At 45.4% G+C, this 19,536-nt stretch overlaps 1 protein-coding gene and 1 long non-coding RNA gene across 3 annotated transcripts; both read right to left on the bottom strand.

The window, feature by feature from the left end:
- Positions 1-13,505: 13,505 nt before the first annotated feature.
- LOC133915706 (uncharacterized) lies at positions 13,506-16,291 on the bottom strand. 2 transcript variants are annotated; one of them, XR_009909374.1, is made up of 5 exons: positions 15,706-16,291; positions 15,260-15,403; positions 15,088-15,197; positions 14,367-14,976; positions 13,506-14,110 (listed from the first exon to the last, which is right to left on the bottom strand). It is a non-coding gene; the product is annotated as an uncharacterized LOC133915706 (long non-coding RNA). The 2 variants fall into 2 exon arrangements; XR_009909373.1 differs by having other exon boundaries at positions 13,508-14,110; positions 15,088-15,178; positions 15,706-16,290.
- Positions 16,292-18,048: 1,757 nt separating this feature from the next.
- On the bottom strand, positions 18,049-18,768 carry LOC133914600 (uncharacterized). The gene has a single exon (XM_062357676.1). The coding sequence runs from the start codon at positions 18,766-18,768 to the stop codon at positions 18,049-18,051; it is 720 nt and encodes a 239-aa protein (XP_062213660.1).
- Between the last annotated feature and the right edge of the window lie 768 nt (positions 18,769-19,536).

The raw sequence follows: 19,536 nt of genomic DNA, 5'->3' as shown, positions 1-19,536 counted from the left end.
AAGAAGTTTTTTTTAATTTTTTTAATTGCTCAATTTACCCCCCCCCCCCTCTTGGGCCATTCAATCCTTTCATATACTTTATCCATCACCGGACCATCCTGTGCCTTGAACTCTTTCTGCCTTTTTGCACTGTTCATTGTTCGGTGTATTATCCGATGTAGCCTTACTTCATCATTGGACCCTCCGACGTGTTGATTTTGATGTTTCATGGCTGCAACCTTCTCTGGTGGAAATATTCTGGTGTGTATCTTCCTCTGATCACTGGACTATCCGGTGGGTTGTTCCATTATGCCTTCTGGATAGAAACACTCCGGTGTTGTCATGCTTTGATCACCGGACTATCCGGTAAGGCTTAGCCTTCATTCTTCAGCACTGCACCCTTCTCTGGAAGAATTGTTCCGATGAGCACACTTGCTAATCACCGGACCTACCGGTGAGGTCTCTAAGCCTCTCTCTCCCCTTTGTCAAATATGCTCCGGTGAGTTCAAACCTCTAGAGCACCGGATCTTCTGGTGAGTTCATTTCTCCTGGGACTTCTCTTATTCAACCAAACTTTATTCCGGCTGCGGTGGCTTCTTCATATGTTGTATCCACGAGACCTAGTAACAAAGATTCTTGACAAACGTGTTAGTCCCATTGACTATATTATCATTAATCACCAAAATCACAATCATAACCTAATGAGGCCATTTTCGCTACACCAGGCACTTAACGAAGAAACAAAAAGAAATACAAATGATGACAAGAAAAAGATTGGAGTATCGCGACTAAAATTGTTTCACAATAGGAATTGATTTACCATCTTTACTCATTAAAGCGCGTCGTAAAGACCGCCATCAGTTGAGCCATGTCAGCATCAAAACGATGTTTGTCGGATCATGATCGTTCGGCTGCAGGTTGCTCTCAGCTGAGGGTTCTGGAAGTTTGGAGAAGACACGCGTGAAGGAACCTCTCCTCTGTTCCCGATCCCAAATAAGGGATTTTTCTAATAGTAGTATTTTAATAGAAAATTGCAAAAATAATATTCAAAAATAGAAAATTGCAAAAAATAGGTGACAATTTGTACTTGGAGTGCCGACATCTGATGTGGCACGCACATGGCAGTGTGGGTAGGGACCTGTCGACACGTGGAGTGCTGGAGGCCATGAATTTTGTGTATAAGTAGGAGTGCTGGAGGCCATTTTAGAACGAAAGCAATCGCCACATCTTACCAGGGTTCCATGGATTCCTGGAGAAACCACCCCATGGGAGTGCCACACTGGCATGAGCATCTGTTGTTCTGGTGCAGTAACCATGTTCGGATGTCGACGTCTTTTGATGTGAAGATTTTTGGAAGGAGGTTCTTCATGTGTCCGGGAATTGATGAAGATTTCATGGTGTGTTATTCTTTTCCACTCTATCCGCATCAACCTATTCTATATTGCGAACAATACTCCTAACGCCACATTTATTATTAACAGCCTTATCGCTTCAAGGAATGGATTGACATGGTGAGGCCGCCTTTCAATAAGGGATGGATCAGAGAGGCTGAAACTAAATGGGAGTATGAGATCCGGATGGAGGAAGCACGATAGCGATAGGAGGCACATCTTGAGTGCCAACATGAACGTCAGTGCTGAGAGGAGAAACACAAGCGACAGGCTGAGGAGCTTCAAAGGCGGGAGGAGGAACACTGCCTCTGGGAGGACATTTTAAGGAGGCAAGAGGTGGAACTTCATAGACGTGAGAAAGTCCTTCAAAGGCATCAAGCACTCTTGCATCGCCAGGAAGAAGAGGAGCGTGAAGCGGCACGTTAGAGAAGGGGGAAATATCCTCGATCGACGCAGTAGAATCCATGTTCAATCCCTGACATTGTAATATTTAGAACCATATGTCGTGAACTTTGTATTAATCATAGACCTTTAACTTTGTGAATAAATTGCCTGCTTGTACTCTTATTATCCAATTAATCCACTTTTCATCAGCTGTAGGGGGGGTCTTTAGTTTAAATTTTTGAACATGCAACACAATTATTATTGAGTAACCTATCACAAAAAAATGAAATGTAATTGCACTTAATTTGTCAGAAACGTTTGCCGTTTCAGACATAGTCTTTTCTAATCACTTTATCACTGCAGCCAGAGTTATCAATTCCTTTCCCAACTAGTTTTCGTAGACTAAGTCCATACACCACCAGTGATGTTGTGTATAAATAGGACTGTAGGAGGCCTGTTCCTCCTCCAAAAGCAACCGCCTTGAGCTCTTCTACTTCTCCAAAATGGCCTCTGATCCCCTCTCCAAGAAATATCAGGCGGATACTACGCCTACCGGTGTGCAGGTGTCAATGTGTTGGTGTGGAGACCATTGTACAGTGAAGAAGTCTCAAAAGTTCTCAAACACCTACAGAAGGAGGTTCTTCATGTGTCCGAACTACGAGTATGATCCACTGGAGAGCAGCATCCCTGGCAGTTACCACCGCCAAGTATGAACTTGTTGCCAAACTACATTATAACTATCTATGATTTAGCACTGACCATTCTTGTCTCCATCGGCAGTATCCGCCACCTCTCTGTAATTTTGTACAGTTGCTGGATACAGAGCAGTCGTAAGCAGATGTGTTCCTCATACACACGCAACATCAGATGGCATGGAGATGATTTGAAGAAATGGAAGCGAACAAGAGGAGGGATACTGAGTGCAAAAGCATGCAGGAGGAGCAGCGGAAGCTGAGAGAGGAGCAGGCCCATCGGGACGAGGAGGCCCGTAAGGTGGAGAGGGAGAGGAAGAGCGAGAGGGCACGTCGGCTGTGGAAGCTGGGCCGGAAACTGCGAGGAAGGGAAAGAACCCATGTTTCACTCAGTAGAGTAGCGGTTGTAATCATGTTGTTTACTTTCCCTAAGGCATATTACATTTAGAGGCGGTACATGGCTTAGGTAGTAGTATAGCGTATTGTACATGCCACCATATCTGCTCATTGGTCTAAAAAGTTGTGATTGTTGTGTGGAACCCATGGTGCATTGAGGACTTGTACGATGTCCTATATGGAATGCGCATAAGAAAAGAAAAATATGCAACAGAACACATAACATAACAGAAGCATCCTACAAGTAGCACACTGCAACATAAGCATAACATAAGCACCCAACAACTACAACTACGACACTCAAGGCAAGTCGCGATCGTGGTGCCGCTTGGTGGGCACGCCTAGAGCCCACTTGCCTTGGCCCCTGGCTTGGTGATGGATGTGTTGCGTGGAGTACGTCAAGGGGTCTGGGGGGCTGCCGAGCCCGACTAGTGTTCTGCGGGGTGGAAGGGTCCTCCTGAGTGGGCTGCATTGCTACAGGAGCCCCCGGCATCTGAGAAGGGCCATGTACGTCCGGCGCTAGCTCCATCCAGTCATCAGGTAAGCTAGCGGAGGACCCTGACTGCACGACGTAGTAGCCTGTAGAGGCCGTAGCATGTGGATCGCCTGCCATGACATATAAAAGGTGTAGTGAAACAAATAAGAAATTTTAATGTGCGCTAGTGTGCAATGTATTGGAATCTAACGTACCTGGCATCGAGGTCCCCGTGGCCTAACCTGGGGTGGGCATGAAGCTTGGCAAAGGTGGCAAACTTGACGACGACAGCGCGGTGGTAAATCTGGACGTCCCTGCCACTATGCCCGGTGGAGACCTCCGACGTGCGCTATGCCCCATGTCTGACGTCCACTTCCATGAAGCCCAGTGAACCCTGCCCATGCAACGTTGCCTAAGGTGACGCAAAGCGTTGATAAGCTCTGTCTTGTCAACGCGAGGTGGGTTTGCCTCGAAACAATCGCCAAAGTCAAAAAGCTCATGTCCAACCTCCTGGCAGATGTCCGTCTGCAAAGCACAATAAGCACATTGAATAATTACAACGTACCATGTCTTGGTAAGCGGCTGGAGGCTTGGTGCCAAACATGTCAGTGATCTTCGGCTTGTGCTACAGAGTAGAGGGAGGCACTGGGAAGCACCTAACCCATGTCACCCCGTGAAACCAACGTAAGTAAGTGTTGTATGTGTTCGGGTGGTACTAGCCGCTCGGGACGTGCACGTCTGTAGCTGCACTCTCCGACTGCTTGATCCATGGCAGCATCTTCGCACTCCAGGTTGCATCATATGCAATCCCTTGAACCTTCCTCGTCATCTTGCAATAAAACATTGTTAGGAGCATAGTACTACAAATGTCATCAACAATGTAGTTAGTGAGTTGACTAAGCACTTACAAGTGAGAACCATCCATCAGGTGCCAAGGTATGGGGAAGGGCTACAGGTAGCCAAATTGTCAGAACACACGATTTGCGTAGTAAGGCTCCATGGTGACGTCAAAGACAAACTGTCGCCTCGTCAACCACAAACCGATGTCCTAGTAGCACAAGTGTGACAGGCCACGTGGAGAAGGCTCGCTACATCTGGTGTGGCGTAAGGTGTCCACCGAACTCGACCGGGGCGGAGCTGGTCGAACGTGATGACAAATGTCAGGTACACGCCTCGAGACATCCTCGTTGCCCACCTTGGCTGCAATAAAATAAGGGTGAACCATTACAGAAAACGTATGTATGTGCAATGAATACAAATGTATTAAATTCTATTACTTACATTGCGTTTTCACCAAAGGGAACCCATCAACTCACTGTCCACCGGATCAGCTAGTCCGAACTTATTCGTTCCATACAACGCGTCCTCGTATGGGTCGTACGAGCTAATATGTTGTCGTCCAATGTCGAAACGCTTGTACAACCAAAGTAGGAGGAACAATGGACAACTATTCATCGAACCCACCGAACTCTTCAGTGACCACGCGTCACACAGAGTTATGTACATCACAGCAAGTACAACCGAACCCCAACTGTATTGAGGTATTTGCAAAAAAGAATTTAGAAATATTGAAACATTGTTCGCAATATAACATGTAACATAGTACATGTTCCTGTGGGAGGCAAGAAGTCTCTTCAAATTGCAAGATTGATGCTCGACAATTGACACAACCCACACAGTCTCACACCTCAGCAAATAACCATGCACTTGCCAAGTACAACCTGGAACTATGCACTTCACGTCGTATGTCCTAGGATTAGAAATAATCACTTTGAAATCCCTCTTCTCTAAGAAACACCATCTTTTTACTGCATGTTGCAAATGCACCTTGTCATGAAACATTTGCCCTTTACCACAATCACATCATACTCCCAGGACGACTGGTGTCCATCGTTAACTATCAAATTATTCATTGCAAAATTTATCCATTTCTCTAGTATACCACTTCCCATATCTCATTTAGTTCTAGCAGCAGCATCCACAAAGGTGCGGAACTCATCATCACCTGCCTCCATCTGATCAACAAGCGTCTGCAACCATCACGGCCTCATCATCTTCATCATTGCAATCTTCTCTTGTAGGCTGCACCTCCTCCTGAACACTTATCCTCAAAGAATCCTGAGGAACCTCATTCTCCTCCACAACATCAACATTTTGACAAACCGCCTCAGAGGAACTAGCCCTGGCTTCTAAAAAACCAACACCACTCGCTTTTACAAGGATGACATGGGAAAAACCCCAAGTCAACCCCATTGTCACAAATTGTTGCCATTATTATGAACTTTTGACCTCTCAAAGCTCTCAATGCCATCCAGTTTCACGATGCCTAGGAATCAAAACCTTGACTACAAACCGCTGCTATGACGAACTAACTTGCAAAAGATTATGCAGCCACCCGAACACTTCGACCTGCTTCATCTGTTCTGGACTACTCAGGCTTGTGTCCACGTACTGAAAATTACTCAAATCTACCCCACTGTCACAATGCATGATATAGCCATGACCGTAAAATACTCTGAAATTCACTACTGTAGATATCCTTAATCTAACAACCATACTAATTTGCGTTAGCTAAAAAGAAACTAATGCGCTTACAAAACCTAATAGAAACATACAAAAATATGCGCTCAATTCCTATGCATTAATATTGTTTCTAAAAACTAACCTACAACCTAAAACTAATATACACTACCTAACACTAAAATTGTTTCTAACATTCTATTCCTAAATTACCTACTCTGAATATACCATAATACTACTCTAATTCAAACAAAAAATGACTAAATAAAACAACAACAAACATTACCTGCTGCCGGTGCTCGCTCCCCACCGCCGATTGTCGGTCTCGAACGCCCCTCTCCAACCCTCTCTCTCCGCCTGTCTGCTCAGCTCTCCCCATCGCCCCTCTATAGACATGAGAAAAGTTTTTTAGCTAACACTAACACTAACAATAAGTAAACCTAAAAATACCACTTAAACAAACCCTAATACGTCTAAAAAAAATCCCTAAACTGGACATACAAATTGCATAAACCTAACATTCTATTCCTAAATTACCTAAACCTAATATACATTATATTTCTAAATTACCTAAACCTCATATACATTATATTCCTAAATTATCTAAACCTAATATACTTTCTATTCCTAACAATATTTCTACAATTCTACCTATTATTATTTCTACCTAAATAAAACACTTAATAAAAAAAACTTAACTGTCTTGGGTCGCCACTCCTCTCCCGCCGGCCAGCTGAACCTCCCCCTCCACCCCCTCTCCTTCCCTCTCTCTCCACGCGTACTAGGGTCGCTGCCGCCACTAATCTATCCGCCACCACCCCACTCTCCCGAAAAAATCATTTCGGGAGAGAGGAGGCGGCCACCGCCGCATTATGTTAAAGGGCATGTCAGCACTCCAAGTACCGAGAGGCCTTACGTTGCAGCAGGTCGGCACTCGGAGTGCCGACAAGCCTTACGTGGCACCTTGTTGGCACTACAATTATTGACAAGACCTACATGGCCCCTAGTCGGTGCTCCGAGTGCCAATAAGACCTATGTGGTGTCCTATCAGCACTCGAAGTGCCGACAGGCCTCTTTGCCGACCGATAGCCTCCGTGGTGTCGACCTGGTAGGAGGCTGACCCCTTGTAAGCATTCAGTAAGCCAACATGTGTTTAGTCAGCACTCCAAGTGCTGACATGAGCCTAGTCAGCAATCAAAGTGCCAACTGGCACCTATATATGCAATTTTCCATTTTTGAATTTTATTTTTGCAATTTTCCATTTCAATAATATTATTAAAAAAATCCCCAAATTCAGGCATCTCTCCGGTTGCTCTCCATCCCATCCCCCTAATCCTCGACCCCGCCGTCGCTTGCTCGCACCACTGGCTCAACCTCGCGTCACTCGACTCCTCCCACTTTGTCAGTGACGAACCCACGCCGGTGTAACTGGTTCCCTCAAATCATGAAGTATCTGTCCCCCCCCGGCGCCGCCGCCGTCCGAAACCCTCGGTCGTATCCTCTCCAACCTCGAGTCCCACCCGTACCTACTCACCCCTACCTCCTTGCCTCCCTCATCTTCGCGCTCCCATGCCACCCCTCCCCACGCTGCCGCCTCTCGTGCCTGTGCCACCACCTCACCGTCTCACTCCTCCATCGCCAACCAGACCACACCGTTTGCCTCCTCCACCTCCACGCCTCCCTCAGCCTCGTCACCTACGTGCACCACCTATTTGACCACCTGTTGCCCACGCACGCCCGAGAGGACGCCTTCCCATGGAACTGCCTCGTCACAGGGTACGCTAGCCTCGACCACCACAAAGATACGCTTGCGCTCTACTTTTAGATGGATGAGCACGGCATCCCGCGCGACCGCTTCATCTTCGTGTGCGCACTCGAGGTTCGCACGGGTGTTAGGTCAGTCGTGATTGGCCAAGCCATGCACCGTGACATCGTGTGCGTGGGCCTCGCCTCTGACGTGCCCGTGGGTGACACACTTACGTATATGTATGTCCAGTGCGGCGACATTCCCAAGGCTCAGTGAGTGTTCGACGCAATGCGGTAAGGGACATTGTCTCATGGAACATCATGCTTGTTGGGTGCCTGTGGCTTGGGTTGTGGCCGCATTCTATGGAGATCTGGAGAAGTATGCTCAGAGATGGGCACTGTCGACGATTTGTGAACTGACAATCTAATGAACTTGTTGAAGAATTGGGGAATTTTGAGAAGACGAATCACAAGGGAATACAAAGGAGTTTTTATACAGGTTTGGGCCTCCAAGAGGATAATAACCCTATGTCTTATTTGTCTTGCATTGATTGAGCCTGTTACAAGGGGGTATGTGACTAGCCTAGACGGATCTAAACCTAGTCGACTACTTCCTTGCTCGGCTTTTGTTGGCTTTGATGGGCTTGTGTGATCTCTCATGGATCTGTCCTCCGTAGGGTCCCCTAACTTCGTATATATAGGAGGACGTCATACGTCCTTTGGCTTATTTGGGTGCGCACGATAGGTAAAGGTACACGGATTGCAGCTTACCGCCGGTGTACCTGTCTTACGGGTGATAGATGTTTAGTTTAGGGAAGATAAAAAAGAACACAAAGAGATTCAAGCGACCTTACGGGAAATATGAACATTTACTAGAGTAAACTTACTCTTAGTACTTACACATAGAACTTTTAGAGTTGGTCAATATTCCAAGAATTATTGAAGACTCATCCATCCTCCATTACTAAGAGACCCATTGTGAGTGAGAGGATCGGTGACGTCCTAAAAAGAGGGTGAATTAGGACACTTGAAACTAATTGGCTCCAAGAACTTCACAAGATAAACCTATATCAATTTCTATCTAAATGTATTCTAGGTTTATCTAGTGTGTCTACTCTACCGTTCAAAAGAACTTGCAACCCATCTAGGAAGGTAAATTGCAAGAATGTAAATGGAGAAACGTAAATAAGGTAGAGAGAGCAAACTCGACATAAGAGATTTTTATCTCGTGGTATCGATGGCATAAATGCCACCCTAGTCCACGTTAGAGCTCCACCAAGGATATGCCCCCCGGATACCAAGACTCTTCTGGTCATGGCTCTTGAGCCACCAAGCCACCAATGCAAGACCTCAAGTCAGATGAGCCACCAAGGCAAGATCTCACCACTAGCCCCTCTTCCGGTCACTTGCCGTCATCTTCACTTCAGAGCTTTAGTCACCAAGATAAGGGTCTCCACGTCCCCGTACAAGCTTTTTACCGCCGCTCCACACCAAGTAGGAGGGTCAACAAGCTTAAGCCGCCTATGGCCTAAGGTGCAGGAGAGTCACCAAGACTCCAAGGTTCCGGCGTACCACTTTATACAATGTAGGATCACTCATTGATCCCCTCTCTAGATAGCAACACCTAACAACACTTCTCTCTAGGCCTAATAACACTAATCACAACCTAATCTATGTACTAATTGCCTTGGATGAACACTTTTAGCACTATGATGGCTTGGATGTCTTCACTAGTGTATAGGAGCTTCCTCTGGACTCCATCACCCTCAAATGATCGAGTGGAGGAGTATTTATAGTCTCAACCCCACGGACTAGCCATTACCCCAACGGCTCAACTTTACTGTATATACCGGATGATCCAATGTAAACAGCATTGTACTTATCGGACCATCCGGCGTGTACATCCTTCAAAAACTAGCTGTTGGATCTCCACTCAAAACCCACTGTGAACACCGGATATCTGGCGTGTTCACTGTCTCCATCGGCGGACCATCTGTTGTGTTCACTTGAGCCGACCGAGTCACTAACATCTTCTCTACACAAAACACTCTGGCATAGCCAATCTTCATCGTCGGACCATCCGGCGTGTATAACCACGCCAAACTGCTGTTGAAATCTTCTCTGCAAGACTTGCTCCGACGTACACCACTTCATATCGCCGGACCATCTGGCGTGTTTCAGTTCTCTCCCCCTTTGTCAGAAACACTCTGGCGTGTTCAACCTTTTGAGCGCTAGATCATCCTGTGTGTGCATTTTTCTCTGAACTCGTCCAATTCAATCTCGAGTGAGGTTGTGGTGGCTTCTTCATGTGTTGCATCCATGAGATCTACTAATGCATATACTTGACAAACATGTTAGTCTCATTAGCTATGTTGTCATTAATCACCAAAATCACATTACATGCCCTAAGAGGGCCATGTTCGCTATAATGAGTAGACTCGACCACCATGTAGAGACCCTCCCACTTCAGGGATAGCTTGTTGCCATTACATTGGCTCGGAACAGGTTGTAGAACCAGGTTCCCGGTTTGGAGGGTTCGTTGTCGAACATATTAGTCGTAGTATCTCCGGAGGGATTTGATATTCGGCCGATCATATCAGCACTTGAGTCTTTCTTGGTAAAGGTACCGATGGAGATGAAAAAGAACTTAAAGCCCCCATGCGCTATCGGGAAGGGCCCCAGAATATCGAGCCCCCAAATTGCGAAAGGCCACGACAAGGGGATCATCATCATGATTGCCTCGACTGTCATCCCTGTGTCCAATGGCAAAGATTTCTCAGGGGTAATCTCCACTAGAGGAGTTCAGATCCATCATGGATTTGTCATCGGATTGCTCTGAGTAGGTATCTCAACAATCCGTATTGTCGAAAACTGTAGGGGAGGATCCTGGCTTGTGGTGAATAGGGCATTCACGGTTGTATTAGCAGCCGAGTAGTTTGAACTCGATGTCGTAGTCCTTTGCACATTGATCCATGAAGTGACTTACATCATCACTTCAATCGTCATCAGAAAGTTCATAATCAAAATTCACCCGATCGATTGCCGGCTCGCCAGGAAGAGAGATAAAGTTATCGTAGAACCCCTCATTCGAAAAACCGGTTCTCAGCGAAGGCTTAGGTGATGCCGACGTCATGTTCTATGTAGATTCTTCAACGCATTTTGTCAAAATCCCCACGGCCGGCGCCAGCTGTCGATGATTTGTGAACCGCCGATCTAACAAACTTGTTGAAGAATTGGGGGATGCTTTGAGGAAATGAATCACAAGGGAACACAAAGGGGTTTTATACAGGTTCGAGCCTACAAGAGGATAATAACCCTACGTCATATTTGTCTTGTATTGATTGAACCTATTACAAGGGGGTATGTGGCTAACTTAGACAGATCTAAACCTAGTCGGCGATTTTCTTGATTGGCTTCTGTTCGCTTCGATGGGCTTGTTTGATCTCTCATGAATATGTTCTCCGTAGGGTCCCCTAGCTCCATATATATGGGGGGACGTCATACATCCTTTGGAGTCTTCCTTCCCGTTCTTGGAGATAAACTTTCCTGTTTACGGGATGTCCTGGGTATCTACAGACAGTTTCCTTTCATCTAAAGATTATCTTCCTGGAGATAGAGATATGGCCTAAGAATTGCGGGAAACCCTGGGGTGCTCGGATATGGTAATTATACAGTAGTCATTGTTAGGAACAAGCTGGAATCCGCTGCGTTATCAACAATGTTATCGCTACTGCCATGCCTTGTAGGTTCTCATGATGCTCCGACGCATGGACTCCGGGGAGCAGCTAGATGAGGCCACATTTGCCATGGTGCTCTCTACCTACAACAATTTGGGGTTGGTGGAGGGTGGCATGAGGTTGTTCTCTGAGATGGAGAACGGGCATAGAATTCAGCCTACCATGGAGTACTGTATTTGCAAGGTTAACATGCTAGGCAAGGCAGGGATGATCAATGAGGCTTATGAGTTTGTGTCAAAGCGGACATCTCTCAGCAGTGATCTAACAGTCTTGAGGGCTCTGTTGCGTGCTTGCTCAGTGCATGGCAACACCAGGACTGCAGAGATCATCGCAAAGAGGTTGTTTGACCTAGAGGCTGACAATGAGCATAATTTTGTATTGTTGATGCAGATTTATCAAAACACGGGAAAGTTGGAGGATGTGGATTATGGAGAATGCGAAGATGATGGGGCATAGAGGGCTGTAATGTCAAGCTGAATAGATCTCAATGAGTGTGGCGGTCAGCGCCATCTGCTGCGAGGGCGCTGTGGTCATTGATGTCGGCGATGATGCTCGCCATGTTCGCCACCATGGCCTTCTTCTACATCACCGATCTGTGAGTCCGCCCCGCCTGCATGGTTTTCGATTCCCTAGGCGGTAAAATCTTCCAAGAATCTAGCTATTAAAAGGGCTCTGTGTTTCCTGTCGCAGGTTGACTCATGCTCTGATTCACCCATGGCTCACAAAGAAGGTTGCCAGGACAATTCACCACATATATTCTTCTTTCCCTCTTTAGCTTTGCTTCGCAGGTCAACTTGCAGCCCAAATTTTGGGCAGTTCACCGTGCAGTATTCAGAGCAGCTTGCCCATAGATTGCTCACCCCTGAGAAGTCAAAGCACACATTTGTATCCTTCTGTGGCAATGTTCGCACAGTTAGCTTTGTGGATTTGCTTCCTTTTTTAGATAGTACTAAGGAGAGTGAACCGTGTTGCAACTAATCCCCCCTATTCCTTCCATGGTGGATTCCTGTTCAGTCTGGCCGGTAAGGCTTCCCCTGCCTGTGCCTTTCTGGGCATTTCTTGCCCACTCACAACACTATGTTTTCTGTGGTGTTAGGGGACCCTACTCAAATAATTCAGGAAATCAACCAACTATGTGTATATTTATTTATTGGAAATCATCCGTATGATTGGATTGGTCCAATATTTCACAAAAGAAACATAATATGACTGGTGTGTAAATGCTTTGGTACAGTGGTCAGTAGTAGGTTGTATTGCTAACCTGGGCACCGAAAGTGTGGTTGGTTTACTGCTGGCAATTTCCCCATACCTGAGACGAATCATTTACTGTTACGGTAAACCGTAAGCGTATAAATCGCCACTGATCATGTGCCTTTGTTACTTTGTTTATGTTTGTTTCTTTAAGAAACTGCTTTATCGTTTGTATTGTCAAACTGGCATCAGGAATCACCGTAGAAAGACTGCAAAAACTACCAGTTTTCCTGGCAGTATGCTTAGTTTGTAAAGCGTAGGGTGATCTGGCTAGGGAAATTCTAATCCAGCTATTGGTGAATTTTGGAGCTCGCCTGAGTTCGGGACAGAGATTCAATTTATTTTTGTGTAGTTGATGTTTGCTCGTGCAGCTTCGGATCCTGACACCCCGCAGTGTCACAATTAATGCATGTAGCATTTTTTTCTTCATTGTTATTTAAATTTTGGACAGATCTTTGCTTTATCTGGTTGACAATTTGTCATAGTAATGGGAGAGGACTCATTTTTGTTTGCTTGTAGAAATGATTGAGTTTTGACCTTTTGCTGTTCCGAGAGGAAAATCTTGTTGTCTTTGAGATTTTAGATTGTGGCAGGATGCACAGAACCGAGTTTGCCTGATTAAAGAGCTCGACAGACGAACTGGTCAGGTGGTAACCTGAGATCCAGCCCTTTTGCTCTCCAGTGCTACTATTTACTTTACTGCTGAGTTGAGAACACAAATACTATTTTGTTATGTATAATTCAGGGGCAATCGGCAATATCAGTGGATGATACGAAGGTTGTTGCTTGCAGGTAATTCTGACCCTGCTGCTCCATTATTATGTATAGTACAATACCCGTGTGTTGCAATGGACCCTAAATCTAGCACCGCCACATTGAATGGCTCATAAATCTTGCACACAATATTGTTTTACTTCTCATACAAAGAAAACAAAACATGATGGTAAAGATAATACTTAATTTATAGGGCAATAATGCTCTACGATGCCTAAGATCCAACATTAGTGCAATATCATGACTCTTGATTTCTTGTCTAACATGAATATAACAAAAATAACATCTCCACAATAACATCCTAGAGATATCTATGTATAAGAATATCTCGCATAAAATGTTCTTAGTGACTGAAAAATGGAGTTTTTCAGTCAAACATCCCTCGCCATTGGATGTACATCCAACGATCCGCCATCATCTCCTCTAACCGAACAACCCAATTGCCTTTGTTCCTTGCTTTCTCCGACAGCGCGTTGCCTTATCTGCCACGCGCCACCTCGCCTCTAGCAGCTCTTATACACAGTTAGCATTGAAAAATCTTTTTTGTTTTTTCATGTTGTTTGTGTTGAGAACAAGATGTTGCTAGTCTTGAACCTTTTTCTGAAGCACGTTTCTGAACTCCCAGGCCATTCTTTGTTGGATGAAATGACAGTGGAGATAACAACAACATCAACTCCGCTAGAAAGTATCCCCTTGAACACAGTGCAGCTCGGATAAGTATTGATGATGTTGCTGAAATCCTCACAAGCGGCTTCAAGCTCAAGTCTGTTCAGTTTTGAAACACTTGAATACAAGAAACAATAATGCATTGAAGCACCTGGATGCTAGGACATAATTTTAAGTGACAAGGATATCCAAAATATAACTAAAAGAACAATAGAGTTCCTGAACTGTCCATATGCTTAGTTCACCAAGAAAATCTGGGAGTCTCAAAGACTAAATGCTCACAAAAGATGCAATACTTTGCATGCATTAACTTGCTCAACTGTAAAATTAAATAGAATGATAAAGAACGTTTTACCTGTTACATTAGCCTTTTGAAGAGCTCCACTTAGCCCTGTTTTCCAAGGGACTAATTGGCACACGCCCTCGCATTCGCCAAACCAAAATAAATGCAACAATCAGGCTAATAAGCAATATTGCAGCCGGAATTATGATCAAATATGCCCACTTGCTATACTTAGCGCCAGTCAATTCTTCATCAGTCGAGTGGGCCACTTCTGTAGATAACTGCTGCACTGTGGTAGCATCAATCACTTCAGGAACCAAAGGCATCAGAATTTGGCCATCTGATTTTGGAAATGCAGGGAATGATCCACTCCCTAGAGAAAGTACATCAACAGGTCTTTGGGTTTCTTTTGAATTTGCCGGATCAGAAGATTTAGCATCATTCCCTGAAAGAGGAGAGCAGGCAGGTTGCCAGCTTCAAGGACTGCATGGCACTTGCAAAGGACTGCAAATTCTGCATTATGTGTGCCTCACTGAAACCTGAAAGACATGCATACAAGGCTATAAATGTTTGATGCAGTATATGTAACATAAAGCAGAATGAAAATGCAAAAATACTAGGTATATTTGTGTAATATTTCTCTCGGAGGCCACTGAGAGAAATCCAGTCCTTATAGCCTGACCTGTAAAACAAAATCTGTTAGAAGGTGAGGTAAACATTTAGAAACAAAACCAGTAAATATTTGAAGCTATGTGGACAATAAACAGAAGTAACATGAAGTAGAGCCCCTTACCAGCACCCTATTTTTCTGCTCAAGCATCCTGCTTGATCAGCAAGACAGCAACTATCTCGTGGACATCGAAAGAAGAGACACCTTCTTGGAACTGGTTATCATGAAGCGATCTGGAACATAAGAGTCCATCAATATATCAAGAACAAATAATGGAGGGCCCAATAAGTCTTACAGTTGTCTGAGCAGTGGCATTGCTCTTAGTTCTTCCGGAATTGCTCCATCCAAGCTGTTGCTGCTCAAATCTAGCACTTCTAGATCAGTCAGCGTTCCAAACTCTCTGGGAATTTGCCCATAGAAATTGTTCTTTTGAAGTAAACTGAACAAAATAAGAGGTAAGCAAATATCATCCTGCATAAGGATTTGAGGTACATAATGCACAAGGAGCCTCCCGGGTCAGTTGGCTAGCACCATGGTGGTGGGTTAGCCAAATCGGGCTCAACTCCTCTCTTCTTCGAAATTGTTGGAGGGTATGTCACTCCCTTCCAATCGCGTGTTTAGGTACATAATGCATTGGACTGAAGCTGAAAGAAACTTTGAATGCAAAATCAGTATATTCAAGTAGCAGGCGAGCATAAATGCATATGAGCGAGGAGGTTATGCAAAAGTAAAATCACTTACGGTGAAGATGCTGTGAGAGTGTGCCGTAGCGAGGAAGGCTAGGGAGCAGGGCCGAAGCGAGGAGGAGCACGACAAGCGCTGCGAGTCCGCAGGCGCACGTCGGCTCGGGCCAAAGTTGGGAGCGGGGCGGGAGCCGGAGGTGTTACCGCGTTACCCGATTCATCGTCGACTCTGGCGGCGCGGCAGGGGCACGGATCGCATCGGACGCGGCACGCCGGCTGCTCGGCGAGAGATCCGGGATCCTGGCGAGGGTAGGGATCCGGAGGGCGGGAGGGGATCCGATAGGCACATTTTCTGCAGCTTCGCCCCCAGATTTTGTGGGGTTCTATTGGCTTCAGGTGTATGTGCGGGCGAGGAGGACTGGGGCTGCGCACGTGAGGAGGAGGAGGAGGGTGGAACGCTGCAGCCGTCATCATGCCGGAATGATGGAGCCGGGGAGAGGTGGCGGGGCTGCGCACGGGAGGATGAGGGCGGATCGCGGAATGCGGATGTGAGGGCGGCGGGGCTGAGCACGGGAGGACGAGATCCGGACGCATGGAGGTCAGGGATGCCGCCATCGACGAATCGGATTTGGGGGAGGCGCGGTTTTTCGGTTGGAGTGGGAGACGCGGTTCGGGTGAGTTTTGGGTGGTTTTTTTAATATAGCAGTGGGATGGGGAGGGAGGGGAGGATGACAAACTGTTGCTTTATATTAGAAAAAAGAGATAGAGATAGAGAAGAGAAATATCGTCTTTTTAATTTATAATCTGTAAATTGTTCAATAATTTGTAAAATATAAATGTTTGGTGGTAGATTAGAGCCAATACACCTAACATACATAATTAATTTTATATGCAAATTTTTAGTGTTATAGTAATTCTTAAGTGCTGAATATTCACTCTACATTTTAAGCAGCAAGGCAAGAAGTTGGTATCACTTGAGATAGAACTGGTTGTAGCGAAGCATGAAGGTTTTGTTGGAAAATAGAGCTCTGAGACAAATACAACTCATTCTAAAATGAAGCCATTAATTGTTATAGGAATAATGACAAGTTTTGGAAGGACAAACTACCATGATGTTGTAAGTCATGGCTTTCAATAGGTTCATAACTTCATACTTGCGTTTCTCTTATGTCTAGCTTCCAACAGTACACAACTTCGTACTTGCATTTCTCTTTTGTTTAGATTTTGATGCTTTTAACACACATTACCATAGTAATATTTTCATAGAAAGTAATAATTATATTTAGATTTGGACATTCAGTTGTAATTACTATGTTACAAAGTTCTTATAGTACTTTTAACATAAGATGCTTATTTTTACCAATCTTGCATTAAGAGAAAAGTTTTGTTTGCCAACTATCAGAATGTCGGCCAGTAGTTTGCTGTCATGTCAGAGATATGGCCGATTTCTTAAAAGTGAAGTTCAAACAAGTTCTGACCTTTTTCAAGTCACGAAGTTATTTTGTTGTAATGTAATCAAAGTCTACGTATTTTTTGCTGTAATATGCACAATATCTTAGACATTTTACAATAAACCTTTTTGTTCCTCTAAAGCATCAACCGGATAATCTCTTCTACTTATATACAACCTCTCGACGAGGGTCAACAGGCGCGATGGCAAAGCCGCGCCAATTTTCTAGTATATACTAATCTTCTATACAAGCATATATTTTATCACGATAACTCTCCAAACCAACAAGGCGTGTACACAAAAGCCGAGTCTATAACATCGCCACGATAGTTTACTTGTAAGTGACCCAAGTCTTGAATCTTCGAGCTATTCAAATGGCAAGCCACAACTCTTTCGTTGGTTAGAAACAAAAAGACTGTCTCTTTATAGGGATGGAATCCAAATATGAAAATATGCCCAATAGAATGGCACTTTTCACTCCTATATTCAATATCAAGGACATTATCATTGTCGGAGTCCCATTCCAAATTCTCTTCCATTACAATTCCTTTGTTGTTATCTTCATCGGGGTTGCCATCCTGTAAAATCCAGGGTTTGTCGATTGGATAGTGGCGATTTCGAGAGAAATGCGCTACCACGGCTTCCAAGTTGATGTCACGATTTAAAACCCACTCAATTTCATCACCCAATTCATTGAGAAATAGAACTTGGAGCCGGTATTGATCACGAACTAATGCACAATACACCCCTTTCTTTGATTTTCCAAGATGAAGTTGATTAGACACGCTCGAGTTAATACCTGTTGGTAGTTTAATTACTTGGTACTTATCATTTGATAAGGTTACTCTGCAAAGAAAGTTAGTGACAAAACATATTAATAAATCATACTTTGAATAAATCTTGTAATTAAGGAAAAATCAAAATAAAAAACAGCGTTTAAGGAATAAGTGGCTACCGCATAATAAAATCACTTTTGCAATGCACGTAAAGTGCTCCATGCCAGTAGACGGCGTGACGGTATTCAGGCTCCGAAGCTGACTGAACGTCTTCAATGGTACCTGCAGATCCCCCTTCCCGGACAAAGGGCTTCTCCTCCCATGTCCCTGTTCGTGATGAGTAGACACACATCGTGCATGGTGACGGCGGCCATTCTGATCCCTCTAATAGTGTTTTGCTGTAATCAAGGGGGTCTTGGATTAAGAGCACCTCGTAGTGTGGCGATAAGATGGGGTCGAACGCAAGGTAGGCATCGTCCCAACCGAAGCCCGTCATCCCGTCGAGCAAGGCCGGGCAAGGCGGCAAGCGTGCCCATCGTTGTGTTGCCGGGTTGACCACGCGCCCGTCGAGCAGGAGGAGGCCATTGCAGCAGTCGATGATGATCGGAATGCTCCAGCAGTCGTCCATCTTCACGTAGTTTTCGAGCTTGCAAGCGATCTTGGGCCCCTTCGAGGGCCGGGCGAAGAATTCTGGCGGTGCTGGCTCACGCGTCAGGCTGATGAAGATGCCACCCAACGAGAGTGGGAGGAGGTCTGCTCGCAGCAGACGGTGGCCGTCGACGACGGCACGCCATGCCTTGCAGACGCAGCGGGACACGGCGAGGCTGCACGGGGCAAGGCGACGGAGGACGTCCGCGAGCACGTCGTCTGGTAGAAGCCGTGGCTGGTCCTGCATCCTGTCGATTCCTTGGCGCAAGGGGAGGGGACACGAAAGGCTCTGCTCTCAAGGGGCGTGGGCGCTTTTGTTAAATAAAACGATGGGGGTCGAATCCCGTTCTGTTTCGGTACCATACTAGAGTCCGTCCCAGCACGGGACACGCGTACAGCGAATCGGACCCATGATGGAGTTCTGGCCTCTCGCGCCGCGGAGGAGAGCCTTTCTGCCTGTCCGTCTTTCCTGGCCACCATCTTCCCCCCGAACCTTCCAACCGAACGCAACCTTCATATCTGAAATGCCAGGTTCTCGTTTCTGCAGACCCATCGATGAGGTACAGATAACTGCTGCTACATTCATGAGGACATTATTCGTCACTCCTCCAGGGGACAAAGTATGTCATCTGAAGTTCCATTGTCATCGAATACAGACAGGCCGATGAAGGAGCACAGAACAGTCTTTGATTATACATTGCAGCCATTAGCCTCAAAGTCCTTGTCTCCAGCGCAGAGATTGATTCACGTCCTACGGCCATGAAAACTAGCTTGTGATGTGAAGGAACTCAACCATTGCAAATTTGCAATGTAGTCGTCGATGCAAATTGCAAAGGGAAGAAACACCATATTGTTTGTAGAATGAAACCAATTTCACTTGAACCCCCAGAATAATAAAAAATGGCAAGACCCGGAGAAGTCTAGAACGTCATACTGTTTCAACAGAACTTGACTGTACTCTTTGTATTTCAAGAACCGAAACAAGAAGAAGAAGACCCTAGCTAACCAATTCAAA

Source organism: Phragmites australis, chromosome 4, assembly GCF_958298935.1.
Source record: "Phragmites australis chromosome 4, lpPhrAust1.1, whole genome shotgun sequence".
Lineage (NCBI taxonomy): Eukaryota > Viridiplantae > Streptophyta > Magnoliopsida > Poales > Poaceae > Phragmites > Phragmites australis.
The sequence above is the reverse complement of the archived record's forward strand: the minus strand, read 5'-3'. Positions and strand labels throughout refer to the sequence as shown.

Coding starts and splice junctions, on each gene's coding strand:
- LOC133914600 (XM_062357676.1), bottom strand. CDS start 18,768: ATGCAGGACCAGCCACGGCTTCTACCAGACGACGTGCTCGCGGACGTC.